Source organism: Cyclopterus lumpus, chromosome 17, assembly GCF_009769545.1.
Source record: "Cyclopterus lumpus isolate fCycLum1 chromosome 17, fCycLum1.pri, whole genome shotgun sequence".
Taxonomy (NCBI): Eukaryota; Metazoa; Chordata; class Actinopteri; order Perciformes; family Cyclopteridae; genus Cyclopterus; species Cyclopterus lumpus.
The window spans coordinates 14,160,044-14,180,905 of record NC_046982.1 but is presented as its reverse complement, the minus strand read 5'-3'; the positions used below and the strand labels follow the sequence as shown (position 1 = coordinate 14,180,905).

At 41.7% G+C, this 20,862-nt stretch overlaps 1 protein-coding gene across 2 annotated transcripts in view; it reads left to right on the top strand.

Annotated features, from left to right (window-relative positions):
* The window catches only part of ankrd12 (ankyrin repeat domain 12), a 33,990-nt gene extending 13,830 nt beyond the window's left edge, over positions 1 to 20,160 (top strand). Inside the window, exons 2-13 of one of the 2 annotated variants that reach the window (XM_034555061.1) lie at positions 6,101 to 6,214; positions 8,250 to 8,400; positions 9,580 to 9,651; positions 10,003 to 10,143; positions 10,708 to 10,911; positions 11,112 to 11,254; positions 11,705 to 11,852; positions 12,026 to 16,518; positions 17,293 to 17,391; positions 17,523 to 17,666; positions 17,778 to 17,873; positions 18,902 to 20,160. In XM_034555061.1, coding sequence (XP_034410952.1) covers positions 6,155 to 6,214; positions 8,250 to 8,400; positions 9,580 to 9,651; positions 10,003 to 10,143; positions 10,708 to 10,911; positions 11,112 to 11,254; positions 11,705 to 11,852; positions 12,026 to 16,518; positions 17,293 to 17,391; positions 17,523 to 17,666; positions 17,778 to 17,873; positions 18,902 to 19,087 — 5,937 coding nt within the window. In that variant the 5' untranslated portion in view covers positions 6,101 to 6,154 and the 3' untranslated portion in view covers positions 19,088 to 20,160. The remainder of the gene's footprint in view (positions 1 to 6,100; positions 6,215 to 8,249; positions 8,401 to 9,579; positions 9,652 to 10,002; positions 10,144 to 10,707; positions 10,912 to 11,111; positions 11,255 to 11,704; positions 11,853 to 12,025; positions 16,519 to 17,292; positions 17,392 to 17,522; positions 17,667 to 17,777; positions 17,874 to 18,901) is intronic. The other variant, XM_034555062.1, reaches the window with a different exon arrangement.
* The last annotated feature ends 702 nt before the right edge of the window (positions 20,161 to 20,862 follow it).

Here is a 20,862-nt window from a genome sequence, read left to right as displayed (position 1 = left end):
GAGGAGACTAATGCTGGGAGTGGATGCGCAGCTGAGAGACCTCCCCCATCATTTAGCCCGACGGCATACAGGACCACAACCACGTGACCTGCTGTTTACTGTCGCAGCAAGCGTAGTGTTTCTCCTTGAGCATGTTACAGGATTTGCCTGCCTCCTATTGTAGGAAAATCTGACTATCTTGAACTTTTAGAATTTTAAAATATTTTTTTCTTATAATCCACTTGGTGTTATTTCTACTGGTCTATAACATTTTGTATACAGCGACACATTCAGAGCTTGTTTTATAGTCTGTTCCGTGTGTGTGGCTACATGGGAGACCAGGGGGATAGCTCATGTATTTTCCACATGGTGTGAGGGCTCACAGCAGGCAGTACTCTGGAAGCTGTAGTGGAGTAATGTTGCTGGTGGTGGCGGCATACTCTGCACTCATTCAGGCTTCATACTATTCTTAGCACCCTTCCCTCCCTGTCCCATCGTGCAGTCTGCGGATCAGGTTATTATACTGTGTGTGCGTGCTCTTCATCTACCCCAGCTACACCACCACAATCTTTACCACAGCCAAACTCTCAAACCACTACCCTCACTCAAGGACACGCACTGAAGCAGCCACTCTGTCAGGGCCAACATGCTCCAGCACTACAGGGAAATGGTTGTTGTTGTTGTTAGTCAGGAACCAGTGGAGTTAAAGAGCAGGAACACCAGGTTATAAATAAATACAGAGACATCTGCTTCTCAGAGGAACCAGCAGTGCAGCCACCACGCTTAACTTGGGATCTCACTGAGTCTAAAAAATTCAGACTTGTATCTTTTTTTAATTAGAAGTTGTTGTCATGTCTCGGCTTAAAGAAGATCATTCAGAAACTGTATTTTTAAGTCACATAATCTGAACAGTAAATTGACCTCCAGCCCTGATGGCCACTATGTTTTGGTCATCCACTAAACTGTTACAGTAATGTGGCTACATCGCAACGAGAGCCTAGTACTTGGTTTCAGTGATCTGGACCAAGGAAAGTATATTATAGTCTACCATGATTAGTCTAATAATAACAGCGGCAAACTAATTATCTTTATTACCTATTTTAATCTGAAAATAATTTGCTGTGCTGTTAACTGTCTGGGTCATTTTGGTTTTAAAGACTATTCTAAAGCTCAATGTGAAGTCTTTTTTTTATTTTTAAACATTTTTTTTGTCCAATCAAATGAAAAAATAAAAATAAAATTAATTATCTTCTTTGAGTAATTGATTAACAAAGTAGTTGTCAAGTAATTTTCGGTCAATTGACAAATCTGTTATTGTTTAAAAAACTAATTGTTTAAGGTGTACTATTATTAATCTATGGCTGCAACTAACGATTATTTTCTTTGATTAATCAATTAATCGAATGAAAAAACAAAAGCATCAATTTCCAACCCTTTTATTTAAAAGCAGAACTGTAAAAATGTTCAGAAAGTGCACAAACGGGTTGATTCTTGAACATCTGTTAAGTAATAATCATAAAAAAACATACACATGTATGCTTTACATCTGCCAAATATGTAGGCTTTAAAAAAAAAATAAAGTGCACAAAAAGATGTGTATTTTTGTTTAAAGGGACCTGAGCTGTCAGAACAATAAATAATTTATGAAAAATAAAGAAAAATGTAAATCAGAACTTAACCGGATTTGTTGGAACGTCAGAACTCTACACTACACTCACGGACACACACACTCACAAACTCACAAACTCTCTTTCTCCCACTCACAAACTCTCACTCACTCACACAAGTTCACTTGAAGCGTATTCATTAAATTATTACCATCATTGTAGTAAGTGCAAGTTAAGTTCATTTATACACCACATTTAAACACAGCTTAAGATGACCCAAGTGCCATAAAAGAACTTTAAAATGAAATTAAAAAGTACAACACACACAAATATATTTGTCAACAATAACCGATATGGGACGAAGCACACAAACATATACATGACAACAGATTGAACAATCATTGGGACAAAAAAGGCGAGTGAATAAAAACGTGTCTTTAGTGTTGCAAACTAGCACCCCTGCTTTACTATTGTTATTAATGAGCTAACGCTAACTTGTCAAGCTGGATAACGTGTAAACACCAGCACCAGAAGAGCTACTGGAGGGACGTTACGTTCCTCACTTCAAAACAGAACTAAAGTCGGATTCTGTAGTGACTTACCCTGCTGTTGAACTCCCTTCCTCCTCATCAAGGACTCCAACATGTTTACGTTTTAGGTGCTGAATCATCACCATGGTGCTCCGGTGCCATGTTGCATATCTTGCAATTAACAAAAATGTTTTAAATTTATTTAGTGTGAAATGCTCCCACACCTTGGATTACTTACTCCGCCATGTAATTCAGAACGTTACGGGTCTCTCCGATGGTCTTTCTTCTACCTCTGCTCTGTTACACTTGTTTTTCCTTTTTCTTTAAAAAAAAATGTTTCTCCCTTTTCTCAAACATCTCCGCGACTTACTCAGTGGCGTATTCGCGCGACACAACAAATTGATAATGAAATTCGTTGGCAACTCTTTTTTTTAATTCTTTTTTTTTTTTAATCGAAGGATGGGTCAATTGCAGAGACTAATTTCCCCATTGTGGGATCAACAAAGGATTTATTATTATTATTATTATTATTATTATTATTAAGACTTGACCTTGGGCGCTGAAAAATTATAACAGGCATTTTTCTGTGACAATTTTCTGACATTTTATAGATAGTGTGAACATGTATTGCAGATGTATCGATAGAAAAAATGATCATTAGTTCAATTATATTTAGTTTGGTCCCTTCAGCATTTCTGCTCCTTGATTGCTGAATATTTGCCACATCACTGATATTGAGACTGGGGCAACAAGCCATCACTTAGTTATGATTTTGCATTTTAATGATTTGCTTCATTGGAATTAAGTGGGTTAGGTAAATGCTGCTATTGATGATTTTAACTGTATGGAAGCCAATGTCAAACTAATTAGGTATGTAAATTAAAAAACAAAACAATTCTATATATAAATCTGTATGAACCATAGACTCTTTATGGTACAAACAATGATTTTCCTTGTGATTGACAGGTCGCTACTATAGCCGTCTAAATATGGTCACTCCTGTTCACTGGTTGCAAATTCAATCTTTAATTTGCCGCCATCTCTAATGTATGCAAAAGACAGGAAACTGAGTCCCCAGCTTGTCTTAGAGTTGGCAGCTGCGATGTTGCATGCTTAGTCATGGACGCATGCAGCCACTTTCCCAGCAAGCCTCCAAGTTTAGCTGCAAGGTTGTCGTCTGTGTGTCTGTGTCATCTGTGTGTCTGTCATCTGTGTGTCTGCCTGACGTACTTGGTCAGGGTTTCTGCCAGTGTATTGCAAGCTTGGTGGCCAGCTGTGGATGTGGGACGTGTGAAGTTAGCAGTAACGTAATGGCTGAACCTTGCTACAACTCCTCGAGACCCAAGGCAAGTTCCTGTGTCTTGCTTGTCACCTTGTGATTAAAAGAAGGGGGTTCAAAAATTGTCGGTTAAACGGTTTATTATTAACATCCTTAACTAATCTCAGCCGTACTCTCTGTGAGCCGTATTAGTCATCAGTTGGATCTGGACTTGAAACAGCCCATGGTTAATGGCAGAGCTAGCAGTGGCTTATTCAGCCCTAAGCTGCTCATGAAATGGCAGTGAATGAGACTGCCACACTGGCGAGGGCCCAAATACCTCTGTAATTATAGTCACACCCTCATCGCCTTGTCTGGTCAGATTGGAGTCCTGTCAGCGTTTGTTTTCTGGTCTGGTCCCAGGCTGTCTATACCGCTTTATTACCCCCCACTAGCCTCTTTACGCCAATGTGTTCACTGTGGGCTGCTCAATTCTCCTATTCAGCTGCCTGAATGACGATGCTGCTGCATACTGGCGAACTGCTGACTAATGATGGACCTCTCACTGGGCTCAGCTGAGCAGCACAGCTGTGCGTCGGTACTTGGGATCGAAAAAGTCAGAAAGGTGCTTGAAGAATAAAATGTTGGACTCCTTTTGAAAAGTGTAGTCTTGTTATTCATAATAATGAACTGCTGTAAACAAGTACAACTGAATCCCACCTGGAAAGGCCAAGAATTAAATGTGCCCTGCTGTCTAAAGATTTAACCATGTTATTAGTGATAGTATTCAAATCGTGACTATTACTTGCTTATTGATCATAGTCACACAAATCTAGATTGCTATTTTCTTTCTACATTTTCCGTTGTTTTTTTTATCTGACCTGCCTTTTCAGATTTCCGCAGATTCCAATTTAATACAAAAAACAGTAATTGTCAGTATCGCAAACATTTGTTTAAACTTTTCTTTAATGGAAAATTTAAATACAATTCTTTGTCCAACTAAACTATAAAACATAATATAAAACTATTAAATAACATACATTTACTCTAAAACTGGATCAAGTTATAGGACCGTCTCTCAGTTAAATAAATTCATAACAAATTTGCTCCATGTTACTGGACAAATATAATAAGACTAAACATGAATTTCAGTATATTCCACTTGTTTTCTCAAAGAAAACAGGAGCAACATATCAAAACATAGCTGATAAGTACTGACGGAACTAGGTTTGTATGACTGACTGATTTTAATCTTGACTTGAGTTTTTCAGATGAAAATGATCAATCAACGCTTTATACATTACAACAAGTCCAAGTTAAACTGGGACTTGACTGTACATGCATTTAAAAATGTCAAACATAAAAGAGGTTGCTTTGTAACGTAAACATTTACACGACGGTACAGGCATTTCTCCATGTATTTATTAATGACTTAGTTTTATGTCTGTGTGCTTTGTAATTTTGTAATATGTGAAGTTCTCAATAAATGTCTTTCTGCATGTCCCCCTGCGCCCCACCTGTAGCACCATGGTGGAATACGTTCCCCTCATTCGGGGAGCACAGCTGGGAACACTTGGGCTGTGGAAGAACCCATTTTCAGGCTTTCATGAATCAGGCGATCGGAGATCTTTTCTGACGATCTTCCGAAGTCTGTAATTTCATAAGACACTCAATGTTCGAGAATGAGGAACAATGTGTTTCTGAATTTATTTTCATTTTATTTTGGAGAGCGACAGGGAACGTCTCCGTTGGCGACCACTGGCTTGCAGTAATCACGTCTGTCTCGGTCAAATTGATCACTCAAGTGAATCATTATTAACACCACATTTTGTTGTGAGTTTTTCTTAATTAAAACAAAAAAGTATTACATGAAGTAATTGCGTATATAAGGTAATGCAACTGACGACTTTGCGGTTTACTGGCTTGCAGACAATTATTATGCCTTTTTTTTTTGTGCAAACTCAACATTAACCTCCTGTCATTTTAGATTGTCCATTTAAGCAATTGGTCACTGTAACTTTGATCATTGTAAGTGGTTTACATCGTATAGAGTTTACTGTTTATGGTACTTTCATTGGGCTCCAGAAAGGTCATTTCTGTGACGTCAGATGGGAGGATGTAAGTGAGTGTAAAAAAAGAAAGAAGCACAGAAAGTTCATTGAAAGGGGATCTTGTGACTCAAAACGACGCTCTTCTTCATATGACACGATAACTGACGTGCCATTGTTGGCTCCGTGTTCAACCGAGTGTTATACCTTCTCTATTCACATTGACTGCTCTGCTACTACACTGACACAAACCACACCAGAGAGAAGCTTGGTTACACTGATGAGTAGACTATAGTGACAACATGCAGGGGGGGACGTTTTCCTCGCCGAAGCTAAAGAGTCCCTAAAGCTGTGATTCATGCTGCCGTGTGTAGTTGTTTCCTGCCTTTTTAAAAAAAAAAAATTCAGAATCCACTTCTTAGGTCTTAAGAAGTGGATTGGAAATTTCAATAGAAATCCCTGATTACTGTTCCACTTAACGTAGATCATGAAACATGGCTGAGTTGCACTTTGTAGTCATTTCCTGCCATTTTCCTGCTTGTAACTGTATTTAAACATGCCTCCTGTTCTTGCCAGTGCCACTGCATGTTTACAACAAGTCTAAAGAAACACTAGGGACACCCAGACTAATGTAGTTTTTAAAAAATCCCTCTAATTGCTACGGTTTTCGGTTTCCAGGTGCATGATGATCCTACTGCACTGTAGCTGTCACAGCTAGTCAGGTGCAGCACCATGGCCAAACCTGGGAGCGACAGAGATGGAGCCATGGTGGATAAGCAGGCGGGGAAGAAGGTATGTCGGCACTGAAAAGCACTAAAAACAACATTTGATCAAGGAGTGATCCAAATGTGGGTGTTTTTACTTTGCCTTACTTCCATTTTAAACAAATGGTTGTTTACTATATAGAGATCAATCAAATTCCGCCTTATTTTAATCCTAATACAAACCTTATAGATATGTAACAACATTAGATACAAAGCAAAGCATGACACCAGCAACATTCCAGTTTTCTTTAGGGCACTTTAGGGACTTCTTATCCATGTTGGCATAAAAAAATTGAGGTTCAAAGTTCATTCTTGACCTTAAAAACAGTAGTTGACAAAACATGGTTAATTTAGAAGCGGTTCTGAATCTCAAGTCATCTTAACGCCATGCTTGTATTTGAGTACTTTTTATTTTCCATTATTTACAATGGAACAGTTGCAAGTTAGCAGTTTGGCTTCGACACTATTAGTATTGAGTGCTACAAGATGCAAAAATGATGAAGCAGATTTAGTATTTTTTGTTTACATTTTCCAACCAGACTCGGGTCAGTCCAACAATCGCCGATTGCTGAAATAGTCACGCAGGTGTACAGTGCAGCGGTCAGATGTGATTCACCAGTAATTTAAACAATATCCTATCTCAACATACAACTTGTTTTACCAAAAACTGCCTATTTATCTCTTTCTTTATAAATGACAGACAATTTATGTCTGCTTCAAGTTTTAAGGCAGAAGTGTTTCAAGTGTCTTATCTTAAACCTCCTCTACTTTCAACACTGCCAGACACTCCGGCTTTGCACAGCTGGCACATTGCTTCACTGAGATCAAAGAAGCATCACACTGCATACATTTTTCCTAATGCCAGAAATGTATTTTACTGCACCAAAGTACAGCTCACTGAAGTGCTGGAACTGAAAAAGCTTTGTACTCTGCAAATCAGAGTACAATAATGCAGTAACTAGAATTGTAAGATGTTGCGATGATGCATATATTACCGGTGTACTGTTTAGGCCTGATGCAGTGGGTGCAATCACTGGTGGAATATCAGCAACTGGAGTGTTTTCCTACCTTTCCTCCAACCTAACCCTACCTTTTTACTATTTTTGAACAATCCAGATAGCCTCTCCATGCACATGCAAAACAATTATAATTCATGCAGTGAAAACCAGAGTTGTATCTATAAAAACAAATAGCAGCTGCATGTGGAAGGGGTCAGATTAAGTTTTCTGTCTTGTGAAATGGGAGCTATTGTGTTCTTAGCCTCATTATAGCCCAGACTGTGATCATTAAAAGAAATGTAACCTCAGTGTGGTAGAACATGTGTTGTGCATTGTAAGTAGTTCATTGTGTCCTCCATTTCATTAAATTAGACCTATACACTCAATTATATTTAACTTGTTAGACTTGCAAAGTCATCACTAGCTTTATTTTCTGCTGTCTTTTCTGTATCATGACATCTAATGCATGTGTGAAATGTTTGTTGAAATATTATAAAGGCAGCTGGTCTTCTCATAGATTTCTTTCAGACTTAAGGAAGACGCCATTAATTTAATAAGTCTATTATTATTCAACACCAATACGGGAGTTTAACTGGTAGCACTTCTGCGGAAATTCTCATACTTCAATAAGCTTAGAATATACATCTTTCTCTTTTGTATTTTTATTCTGTGGGTAAACAACCTTGTCACTCCAGATCTGTTACTCTTCACTTGTCAGAGACCCTGGTGCCTTGGGAATAAGAATTTTACTGAGTCATGCAGGCAAACCTGCTGCCTAAAGGACCAAAACGATATCTTGCAGAAACACAACACCGATCCTGTAATCTAATCATCTACACTGTTATGTTAGTGTCATGTTTAAGGAAGCTTTAGTGTCATGCACAATAAGCTCAACCCTTTTCTTGTCAAGCTAATGAACAAAGCTTTTTAAATGGGACCTCCTCAGTTTATCTACCATCACAACTGTTTTCTTTACACACACACTCAAGTCACAAATGTGTCCACACCCTTGCTGTGTTGGAAATGCCTGACTTTATACATTTGTTTCTCCTCACCTCTTGACAGAGCAAAGACAAGTTGTCCCCTTTCACCAAAACTCCGAAGCTGGACCGGAGTGAATTGCTGGGGAAAGAAGGGAAAGCAAAGTCTTCCATGAAGCGCAAGCTCTCCTTTACTAACAGTCCGCTCCGGACCGAGGAGCGAGACTCAGACACCGGTAAGAGCTGTTGCTGCTCCTCCCTGCTCCTCTTTCAACAGCCATGCTGCTGGCTGGCTGCCATGTCCTCTCACTGCCCCCCGATGGCCTGTTGGTGAACGTTTTCTTTAGAGGCTTTCTAAAGGGTTTCAACTTGTTTTGCATCAGGATCACAATCTAAAGATGGTTGTGTTGAACAATGAAATATATTCCAAGTTGTATTATAAGTATTGAGAAAAAAGTTCATAAGACATATACATATGGGGAATAATGGTTATACATTTAGTTATGTTTGAGTTTTGGCTGTGAACTTTCTTATGACAAAATAATTGATGCCTCCCAGCCCAACATAAAATTTAGATTCTCTCCATAGTCCCTGATGTGCGTTTTTTTTTTTTTAAGATAAAGGATAGAGCCAGTGATATTAACAAATCCTGTTGTCTGTGTATTAAAAAGCCTTGTATATCTTTATTCCTCTGTGCAATGAACCTCCATTCTTGTCCAAAAAAATCAATGAGCCATAATGTTGCACTGGGTGTTTTTTGTTGACTAAATCCCACATACACCATCATGGGCAACACATTTAAATTAACCCACCACTGAAAATAGTCCCCCCAAAAAAATCACTCAATCTTACCTCTTACTTGTGTAAATAAACTATTCTGCTTCTGTCATTTAGAAGTTTAACTGTATGTTTACACCAGATTACTAAAAGGTAGGTTAGTGTATTATACAGCCATAATTACAAATGAAGTACAGTTATTTGTTTTACAGACCGTTTAAGGTCCTCTGAATATGCCTTCATCTCCTCTGTAGAGCATTTCATTGTGTGGTCCTGCATCATCCGACCAGACAAGAACCCTCAATTTTGAATTCGCCAAGGTTTAGTCAATGTTGCACAGGTTATAAAGCTAAACTAGCATGGAAGGCGGCTTTGCCTTAGAATTTCCCTCTGTCTTGAGCAGCTGTCGAAAAAAGGGAAGTATTGAATCCACTGAACACGTCGGATCTACTCCTGTGTTGCCATGACTCATAATCTGTGCGTGGAGTCTTTGTGTCTGTCTGTATTTGAGAACATGTGAGAGGAGGAGGGTGAGCGAGAGAGTGAGCGTTAATGCAGTGCTTTCCCACCCTTCCACCTCCCCTTGCTCTCCCCTCCCTCCTCTCTCCCCTCACCATCCTCTCTGCTTTGCACTGTAGATGACTCAGACCCAGGCCAGTCGAGTGAGACCTGGGGAGAGAGATTAGTGCCTCCCTGCAGGATATACGCAGGTAAACGCTGCAGCCCGATTTGCAGCCCTCGTGTCCTCTACAAGTCACGTCACCCACTTTTGCGCCACTATGCTGCTGTAAACACACATGCACGTGTGTGTGTTTTCGCCCTGCATTTGCCCTCGTTACAGCTCATGCATGTCTGTGTTTGGTAACAACCGACGGAGACTGTGGAGGGTGGGGGGGCTCTTGGCTGGCTTCAGAGAATGCTGTCTTCGTTTTCAAACCTCACGCTTGTCATCTGTTTCTCTGCATTCTCAACAGATACAAGGCAAAGAGGAAAACGGTGTCTCTGTCACAATAGAATTAATGCTGGACGGTTCACTAAAATCTTTCTTGATTGTGTTTCAGAAAAAGATGGACCAGAGAAGAAGAAGGTGAAAAAGGAGTCTGGGGGCAAGAAGTCCCAGGCTCCCAACCTCTTGTTTGGGTATCCTCTGTCAGAGCGCAAACAGATGGCTCTCCTAATGCAGATGACTGCCAACAGTCCAGGTTAGTGTGCCTGCACTCTCTCCTTACTCACCATCTTTTAAGATAGCTCAGTATATTTACTGTTGGATGAGTCATGCCTCTGAGCATTTTGACAAACATGCGTTCTAATATTTCATGGTTGGTTGGGAATAGGGCAATGTGTCATGTTTGAAGTAGCTGCTCAACTGGAAAGAAAGCTGCTCTGCATAATGTATCAGTGATATTGTGTTGTTGCCCTTAAATATGTAACCAGAGAAGTTGAGAGAATATTTCTGCAAATAATAGGTTCTGAGTAGTTATAGGATGAGTACAACAAGTACTGACCTGCAGAAAATACACACAAGGACACAAGTAAGCACATAATTCTAGTGTCATTGTGGTTACTCATTCAATGAGAAAATTGATGCCACTCATGTTTGTCTGTTCAATATGAATCTGGAACCAGCAGCCACTTAGCTTAGCATAAAGAGTTTCACTGTTGCTCAATCCAGTGCCTTGCACATTAATTCAGGTAGTTATTTCAACCTGCAACAGGCTCCTTGCTCTACGCATCAATTAAGTACTCCTCTCTCTGCCTGTGTCCAGACTCTACTCCCAGTCACCCCTCACAAACGACCCCTGTGCAGAAGAAAGTCCCCAGCAGCGCGTCATCTCGACAGAAGGACAAGGTCAACAAGAGGAACGAGAGAGGGGAGACTCCTCTTCACATGGCAGCCATCAGGGGAGACGCCAAGCAAGTTAAAGACCTCATTAGCCTGGGAGCTGACGTCAACGTCAAAGACTTTGCAGGTACTTTGCCCTGCGAGGTGATCATTTAACAGCTTTCATTGTCTCTATGGTGGCTATGGCATGAAGCTGACAGCAGCTGAATAACAGCTGCTTATTCAAAGGTGACATCTTATGTTGGGATAATAAAAACAATTTACAACATTCTGTGCATATTTTTTGTGTAGTTTAATTTTAATTGTTGTTTTTGTTGTCCTCACCAGGTTGGACTCCTCTTCATGAAGCCTGTAATCTTGGTTACTACGACGTGGCCAAAGTCTTAATAGCAGCAGGTGCAGAAGTGAACACACAGGGTCTGGATGACGACACGCCACTTCACGATGCCTCTAGCAGCGGGCATACAGATGTAAGAGCTTCATATGAAGTGTGTCCTGCCTCAGTAATGTAGAACTACTGATGAAGGTCTTTTCTCAGGTCTGAAATTGTTACAGACTGGACATATACAAAATATTTCCCAATGTATCTTTGTCCACAATGTAGATATATTTTGACAGTTATGGAGACGGTTAAGTCAAATGCTTGGAAAATGATAAATATCCTGAGCTGTTGTCCAATTCAAAATAAAACAGTCAGTGTGTCTCCTAATTTACTTATAAAGGGAATAACATTACAAAACTTTGCCAATGAATCTTAAATAGTGTTTAGAAACAACAATGAGCATCACACTGTATTACAAATCAGATTGAATTGCTACAAAGGACAAGGACATTTTGTGTGTTTCTTTTACTTCTAACATCTCTGTTTTGTATGTTTTGTCTACAACCTTTTTTGATCTCAATTATTGTGTTCTATACAGATTGTGAAACTGCTGCTGCGCCACGGTGGTAACGCCTTCCAGGCCAACAAACGCGGGGAGCGGCCCGTGGATGTGGCAGACTCTCAGGAACTGGAGCAGCTATTAAAGGGAGAGGTGCCACTGTCAGACCAAGATGACAGCTCTTCAGGTAGGCAGTGAATGCATTTAATGTCACCTATATTAAACTTGTCTGAGAAATAAGTTACTGTGTTTTGATGTACCATGTAATCTTCAATTACTGCTTGTATTTGGTTGAAATCAATAAGTCCTTTATTGGCTTTCATTTGTATTATTTTCAAGTTGATATTCTCTTCTCTGCAGAGTCTGAAGACCTGCTGTCTGTCAATCCATCCAGTATAGATGACAACTTGGAAGACTCTGATACTGAAAAGGACTCTGACGGTAAACAGGCCACGAAAGCATCATCGTCCGTTCCAGGGCTGGATGAGTATGAGTTCAAGGACGAGGAGGAGGAGGAGGATCTCGGTAAAGCCATGAACGACAGACACATTCTCCGGAGGGAACTACAGCAGCGTGAGAAGGAGGAAAAAGATAATCATGTGGCAGGAAAGCAGGGTGCAAAAGGGGATTCCGCCTCAAAGTCCAAAAAGCAGAAGACTTCTCGTGTCCACTGTAGCTCGGATACCTCCAGCGACGAAATGGAGAGCCTTTCAGAGAAAAGGAGTTCCCCCACCTGCTCTCAGAGCTCAGAGAGCCTCAAGGCAGACACAAGGTCTAAAAAGGAGAATGCTGAGCAAAAAGACAAGGGTAAAGTCAAGAGGAAGAGCAAAAGCCAGAATAAGAACAAGGAAAACCAAGAGGATGGGAAAGAGAACAGCAAAACCTTGGTCCTCTCTCTCGCAACGGTGTCCGAGAGCACAGAAAAGGGAAGAGAGGAAGACTCGTTCAAGATGTCTTTCAGTCCTAAAGATGACTCATCCGTCCACCTATTCCATTTGTCGTCCATAAAATCTCCAAAACTGAACCACAGCCTGACTGACAAACAAACACCACTCAAACAGGAAAATACTAAGATGTGCATTTCTATCAGTGACAGCTCATGTCCGGTGGACACTGTCAAATACAACCACTTCGCAGAGACAGACTACTGCACTGAAGGCTCCAGCACCAAGGGGTGTAAGCACAAGGAAAAGAGCAAGCATCAACAGAAAGACTCCAGTGGAGACGGGGACGAAGGTCATTTGAGTCCTTACAAAGACGGTAGCATGGGAAACAGCATTGACGGCTCTGAAGGTGCCTTACGGAAGACCGACTTAGACGGCAAAGTAGTAAAGAAGCATAAACTTAAACATAAGGAGAAAGACAAACACAGGAGGGAATATGAGGCAGAGCGCAGCCGCCACAGGCAGAAGGAGGCCAGGAAAGACGGCCACAGGAATCTGGAGTTTGACAGAGAGTTCTGGAAAGAGAATTTTTTCAAAAGTGATGAGACTGATGAACATCTGCAAGTGAAAAAGGAGGGCGAAGACAATAGTTCACTTCAAAAGACTGCTGATTCATCTCCTGTCAAAGATGAGAGAAACGCAAAAGAGAAACACCCGAGCAGCAAGGAAAAGAGGCCGAGAGAAGAGCGCGACAAAGACAAGGCGGTGAAAAAAGAGCGGAAGGAGGCTGCTGGTAAAGAAGAGAAGGTAAAGGATTCAAAGCTGAGTGAGCGTGACGAGAGGGTGGACTGCCACGGCTCAGGGCGGATTCCTGACGATTTGCTGCAGAGCAACAGCTTGAAAGAAGAGACAGAAGAGAAACCCATAAGTGGGATCACAGCTGATCAAGAACAGCTGGAGCTCTCTGAAAAAGGCTCACGTGATAAAACTGACAAGAGGCTCCCAGGAAAAGAGAAGGATTCAGAGAAAATGGAGAAAAGGCATTCTGACAAGGAAAAAAAGGTTAGAGCGGAGCATGCTGACAAAGCTGAAGTACAAAATTCAGTGGATCGCTGGAAGGAAAAAGAAAAAACGGGAACCGTTTCTTCCCACTCGCCTGGAGATAAAAACTACAAAGAGAATGAGAAACTGAAATCTTTATCCACAACCAAAAAGCCTGAGGACAGCAGGAAAAATAAAGATAAGTTTGACAAGCGGTCTGATAGGGAGAGGCAGGACAGAGAACATAGTGTTGGGGATCACAGAGAAAAGGAACGCACCAACTCTGATAAGAAAGGGAAACCTCTTGAGAAGAACACAGATCATGGTAAATCTGATCGTTCAAAAGAAAAGGATTGTGACAGGAAAAAGAGAGACAAAATAAAAGATGGGACTCTTTCCTCAAGCTCCAACCTGAAATTACTTTTAGAAGAGAAGAAGAGTTATTTGTCTGAGAGTGGCAAGTCCTTATCTACCAAATCAAAGGAGGAAGTTGGGAGAACAACGGAGAAGGATCGCGACCGAAGAGACCGGGACAGAGACTCAGACAAACACAAGGATAAGGACAAGGAGCGGCACAAAGACAGATCCCAGCAGGCCAAAATCAGCAAGCCCAAAGCCAATGAGCCGGATGCAGACAAGGCCAAATCAAAAGCCTCGCCAGCAACACGAGACACCAAGCCCAAAGAGAAAAGGCTTGTGAACGATGACTTGATGCAGACCAGCTTTGAGCGCATGCTCAGCCTGAAGGACCAGGAGATTGAGCAGTGGCATCGTAAACACCTGGAGAAAATCAAACAAAAAGAGCGTGAAAGGCTTAAACAGCGGCCTCTGGCAGATCCAGGGAAGTCCAAGCCTAAAGACAGAACCAAGACTGAACCGTGCACGCTGAGTAAGGAGCTCATGCGCTCAAAAAGCTCTGAAGCCTCGGATGTCCACAGCAGAGATAAATCCCTGAAGGACAGTACCAGCCCCAGAACAATGTCGCTCGATGGAAAGAGTCTGCCTTCTATCAGCGCAAAGGTCATGTCAGCCGTGGAGAACTGTCTGACCAGATCACCCAGACCAGAGGGTGAACGCGGTGGCTTCATGTCCAGGTCGGTGTCCCTGGTTTCTGTCGCTAGCTCGGAGGATTCGTGTCAGGCGACGACATTAACACCCAGACACGTTGAATATGACTCTGACATGAACCTAGAAGCCTCAGACTCTCAGCCTGCATTTCTCCAGTCTTCCCTTGTCATTCAAGCCACCAGATCGCCGTCGGCTCACGATAAAGATTGCAACAGTCTTCCAGATGCACCGCAATGTAATCGGACGCTGCTGCCCAGCAGACATGAATCTCCATACCTCAGGGCTATTCTGGACGAGGATGTCAACTCATCGACTGAAAGTAAAGCTGTTGAAAATCAGCCAAAACCCAGCCAGCCTACCGAAGAGCCGGGAACAAAAGAGACGTCAGCAGAAACGGAAGAGAGCCTCAACGGTCAACAACAATGTGTGAATTCAGTTTCTGATTCAGCCGTAGGGGGAGAAGGGAGCCCTCCTGTAGTTTTAACACCACAAATGTTAAACAAAGATCCTCAGAGTAAAAGCCTGACACTTCCAGAGTGCACTAGCTCTCAAACTCAGTCAACAGAGCGGACAACTCTTCCCTTCTCGGATCCTCCTGTTGAGAAGGACATCCAGTGTCCAACAGAGAACTCACAGGCAGAGTGTAGTAACAAGGATTCAGATCAACCACCGACGCCTACAGCTTGTCTATCTGCAGAGCAGTCAGAGCGCACAAACACACTAACCCTCCAGCAGAGGGAACCGTTCACGGTTTCTGGTGTGGAGAGCGTTCTGCAAACCGAATCCGGTAACACGAATGTTTCTGACCTTAAAGAGGAACCTCTTGAGAGCGCCAATGGAGCCGACGAAGAGAGTATGGAAACGGAGAGCTTCAGAACCGAGGGTAGAGGAAGTCCTGTACCCTCAACCAGCTCGCACATTTCCAGCTCCACAGCAGGGGAGACCTTGCCAGGCCTTGCTGAGGCCAAATGCTCTCAAGATGATATGGATGTAAATGACCAAGACTGCAAGTACTCAAGACTTCCCAGTGACACTGCAGCTCCATATCTCGATGCTGAGATGGAGAAAATGGACAGTACACCTCCGGCATTGTCCGACAGTGCGAGCCCTGAACACAAGGTTGAAGAGATGACCGACGTCCCACAGAGCTCAGAGATCAACAGTAGTTCTGCTGTTTCTGTTATAACAGAGTGTCCGTCAGTTCAGGACAGCTTGGCTACAGAGGGCTCTTCTGAATCTACAGCCGATGCCAGCTCGGAGCCGATGGAGGTGACGCCTGTCGATGAGCAACCAGAGACATCTTTAGCTGGAGAAGAGCAAAGTCAAAGCACCGTCCAATTGGCAATTCAGACAGACAGCAACAGCAGCAGCAGCAGCAGCAGCAGCAGTAGCAGTAGCAGCAGCAGCAACAGCAGCAGCAGTAGCAGCAGCACCTGCAGTGCCTCAGGGAGCTGCTCTCCACAATCCGGAGACCGGGATTCTGACTCATCGGGTGCGAGGGTCAAGATTCGCTCTACAGACGAGGAAGGGGACATCCATGTTCCCCATCCACGCAAGAGGAAGATGCCTAAAGCATCAGGCTCCCAGAGTTATCCTGTGACTCAGCAGGAGAAGGAGAGTGGCCAGCAGTCTCTGGCTGCTATTGTGGACTCTGTAAAGCTGGAGGAGATTCAGCCCTACCAGACCGAGAGGGCCAACCCGTACTACGAGTTCCTGCACATCCGGAAGAAGATCGAGGAGAAGCGCAAAGTCTTGTGCAGCGTCACCCCACAGCCACCGCAGTATTATGATGAATATGTGACCTTCAACGGATCCTACCTCTTAGATGGAAACCCACTCAGCAAGCTCTGCATACCAACAGTGAGTTCATATCTTTTAGGATCTTGGGCAAACAGGGTTTTGGGCCACAACTAACAGCTATTTGTATTATGGATTATTCCCTCGACTGTAACTTTGATTAATGAATTATTAATCAGATTTTTAAAAAGACCTAAAGACGTTGCCACGAATCATAACCGAGGCCCACCTTTTCTAACGTGGTCTTATCTGCTTCATTTGGGGTGTGATAGCAAATTTTGTGTTAGCCGATATGAGATTATACCATGAATTATTCACCATGAACCATTAAGTCCATTTGCTCACCGGGAACCGTCAAAAATAATTTGGTAACTGTTGGCACATCACGAGGGCAGGGATTTTCTTTAATACATCAGAGGGTTATTTTCCCATCCCATTTTAGCAGAGCCAGTCTTAAGTCTAACAGTAACTTTCCCCTTAGTAATGTTACCGTTCAAGATGAGTCTATTTCGTTTGTTCCTACCTATTCATAATCTCTTATTTCTTTGGGAGCTCTTTGTGATACCAGAAAAGATTAATAAACGCACCTGGCTCTTCAGATTCTATATTTATTTATTTATTTATTTACCTCTTCATATGTGGACAAACCCTAATCTACTTGGGAGTGTCAAAGGCTTTTCAAATATTTGTTGTTTGTCTGCTTTTTATATAGTCTCAAGATGACAATCAGTCCAAAGAAAAGGAAACTAAACTGACATGATGAATATATTCTTCTGACTGATATCTGCATTGTGCATCTCAAGCATTTAAACGACACGCATTGTGTGTTTTGAGCAGATAACTCCACCGCCGTCATTACCTGAGCAGCTGAAAGAGATGTTCAAACAACAAGAGGTGATCCGTATGAAACTACGACTCCAACACAGCATTGAAAGGGTACGGAACTCGCCACACTTTTTGTTTTTCTTGTGCAAGTGGAGCTTTGAGTTACTTGCTATACATTTTTAATGCCTCCTAGTATTGGATTTACTGTATTAATTGGAAATATTTTTCTCCTTTCCCTTCAGGAAAAACTGATCGTTTCAAATGAACAAGAAGTCTTGCGCGTCCATTACCGGGCAGCAAGAACGCTGGCCAATCAGACTCTGCCTTTCAGTGCCTGTACAGTTTTATTGGACGCTGAAGTGTACAACATGCCTCAAGACGTCCAGGTGGGTGGCATCTGTTCATCAGTCCCGTGTTTTCTTTCCAGTCAGTGCTTGATAATGATGATGTGCAGAAATACTGTGTGTTTGATAAGTTGTTGTGTGTGTTTGGTTCAGAGTGACGATGGCAAAACATCAGTCCGAGACCGATTCAACGCCAGGCAGTTTATGTCCTGGTTACAAGATGTCGATGACAAGTTTGACAAACTCAAGGTGAGATCGCTGTGTTGTCTGTTTTCACGGCCCACCTCCATTTCACAATTGGGTGCGTTTGTGGTGAAGAGTCTTCCTAAAACTCACCACAGAGTAATGAGTGATCTTTGATGTTCATCAATTAATACCAAAATATATTTCTAGATGTTTCTCTTATTTTTGCCCCTGGCAAAGTTGCAATTTATATTTGCTTTGTAGCCCTCAAAATCACCCAGTTTGATATTTCGTAAAGCAGCATCTCCATGGCTAGATTTAATCTGAAAGAGTAATGTAATACAGTATAAGTACCCATCATACTGTTTTTAAAAAGTATAAGAAATGCGCATAGCCAGTCACTGATCCTGCATTTACTAGCACAGCTAAATGTAGCATTTGGTCCTGCACTTTGGTTCTGATTCAATGTGAGCTGTTTACTTGAACGTTTAATGGTCTGTTAACTGGCTGAAGGGGGATATTTCTTTCCACCTGGCCAGATGGAGGGTACTGTACTGTCTTTGAACTGAGCAAAAAATCACTGATGTTTCTCTGTGCCCGTAAACTGAGCTCCTGAACGAGTTCAGTTTGATTCCCTCTCGGGCCATTCTTCTTAAAATGTAAACTAGACACTCTGGATGCCACAGTTTATCGGATTATGCTGTTACGTTTCTTTGATTTAATCACGTTACGGTTATAACCTGATTGTGATGGTCTCTTTTAAAAGAAAAATCTGCATGAGATTTTGTATGTGTTTGTTGTTGTTTTTTGTTTTTAATCAACCCCTCCAATTTGTCACTTTTTATTTGTAACAATGAAAGTGTGTTTTATTAAAGGAAAGGGGGGGGAGGAACCAAACAAAGCATGAGAACAAGTGGGGATGCATGTCCTGGTCTTCTATCTTTATTTCCATAAGTCCTTTCGGTGTGTATTTAGATCCAGATGAGACTTTGTAGGTAACCAGTAAAACCGTACTACAGAGGTTTTATTAAATGTAATCCTTCTTCCTGTTCATACTGGCATTTGAGATAATAATGTACCTTTTCCCTCCACAGACGTGTCTTCTGATGAGGCAGCAGCACGAGGCGGCGGCCCTGAACGCCGTGCAGCGTCTGGAGTGGCAGCTCAAGCTGCAGGAGCTGGACCCCGCCACCTACAAGTCCACCAGCATCTTCGAGATTCCAGAGTTCTACATCCCACTCGTGGAGGTTAACGACGACTTTGACCTCACCCCGATATGACCTGTAGGACAAACGTGCTTTGCCACAGTGTCCGCCGTATCCCGGACACGAGGCAGCCCGCACATTTGAAGAAAGGAAAAGAAAAATGTGAAGCACTTAGAATGTGGCGGTGGTATAAAAAAAGAGCATTCACAAAAGGGATGATTTGACTCCAGCGAACTCTGTCCAAACCGGCACGCCCTCCACGAGGAACGAAGGCCGACTGTTACTTGCGAAGAACACGGATGGAGCCCAGGGAGCAGTGACCAAAAGCTGGGGCGGTGCAGGGCGGAGCAGAGAGCTGCAGCAAGAAGGAAAGTGTGGACGACAACCACCGGCTACTGCTCCTCATCAGGCAGCCGCACAACTGAGAGTTCAATTGTTTTCAAAGTGAGTGTTCATACATTGTGTACAGACCGTGCTCTTAATTTTTTAACTTATTTTATACATAAGAAAATTGTGCATTTGTAAATAGCCATGTAATTATTGTTTTAAACTTGTAAAAACAAAAAATAATAGATATTTTGATTGTAAACTTGTTCCGTCTCATGTTTTAATGGACCAAAGTTGTTTTTTATATCAAGTGTCCTCTGTCCGTGATGTTCTTGTTGTTGGCTTAAAATCTTAAGCATGTGTTTGCTTATGTTGTGTTTTTTGTTTTTACCGTTTCTTCCTTCCTCATCTGGAGTTCCACGCCACAGCTGGTGTTTTTGACTTTGGCAATTAAATGCTGTGCATGCGTTGCGTTGTTTGTACTTTTTTCCCAAAAAGCTGTACTGTGGACTTAATTGTGAGGTTTACTGACGTGTTCCAGCTTTTTTTATTTGCGCCATTGTGTTATGTCCCTTTCTGCGGCCTCACTCCTTATGTGTCGTCCACTGTGTCTCGAGCACATTAAAGTCTGTTGTGGCTTCCGAGGGGAAAAAAACATACTTTTACAGTTTCAATGTAAGATCACAACAAAACCTATTTTTTCAACATAATGCCTTTTTGAACGATAGTTCTAAAAAATGTCTATTTTAATATTTACTTGTTACATGACATGTACATATTTGTAATATATAATTGAATAAATTTTATTTGTTGTGAAATTATGTGTTTGTTACAGTGCCATTCATTATAAGGCTGCACGAGAAATTATAGCTGAAACAATTGGAAGATTAATCCGTAAGTCAATAAACAGTTTTTTTTGTATTGATAATTGTTTTGGTTGTTTATCACGGCAGGTTTCAGCTTCTCAAAGTTCAAGATTTGCTGCTTTTCTCTATTTTGCAGTTATTGGAATTTTAATATATGAAATACCTTGCAGCCCAACAAGAAATGATGCATGATTTTAACATTTCAAATTCATCTTTTAGTTATTCTCTTGCAGCAGTATTATCCTCCGCCAGTAGATGTCGCTGCACACTACACTGGCCATGCAGTCAGTTTGTTGAGCTTGCAGTGATGATACTGATCAGATTGTCGTGAAGCTCTTTAAATAACAACCATCACGTGTCATTCATAGTCGGGGACTTTAACAATATTAAAATGTTGCTTACATATTGCATCGGTTGAATTACTTGTACTTTTACATATTATTTAAGTACATTTTGCTGCTAGCCAACGTATGTACTCTTAAGCAAAGCATGTTTAATGCAGATGTTGAACCTGTTTAACTGTATTGTTACTTTCACTAAAGTAAAATAACTTCATTATTTGTCCAACTTTGAAAGGGAACACTTGCTTGGTACACAAACTACTGGATGTTGTACACAAACAACTTTTCTTGTGATTGAATACAAGAATAATGTTTA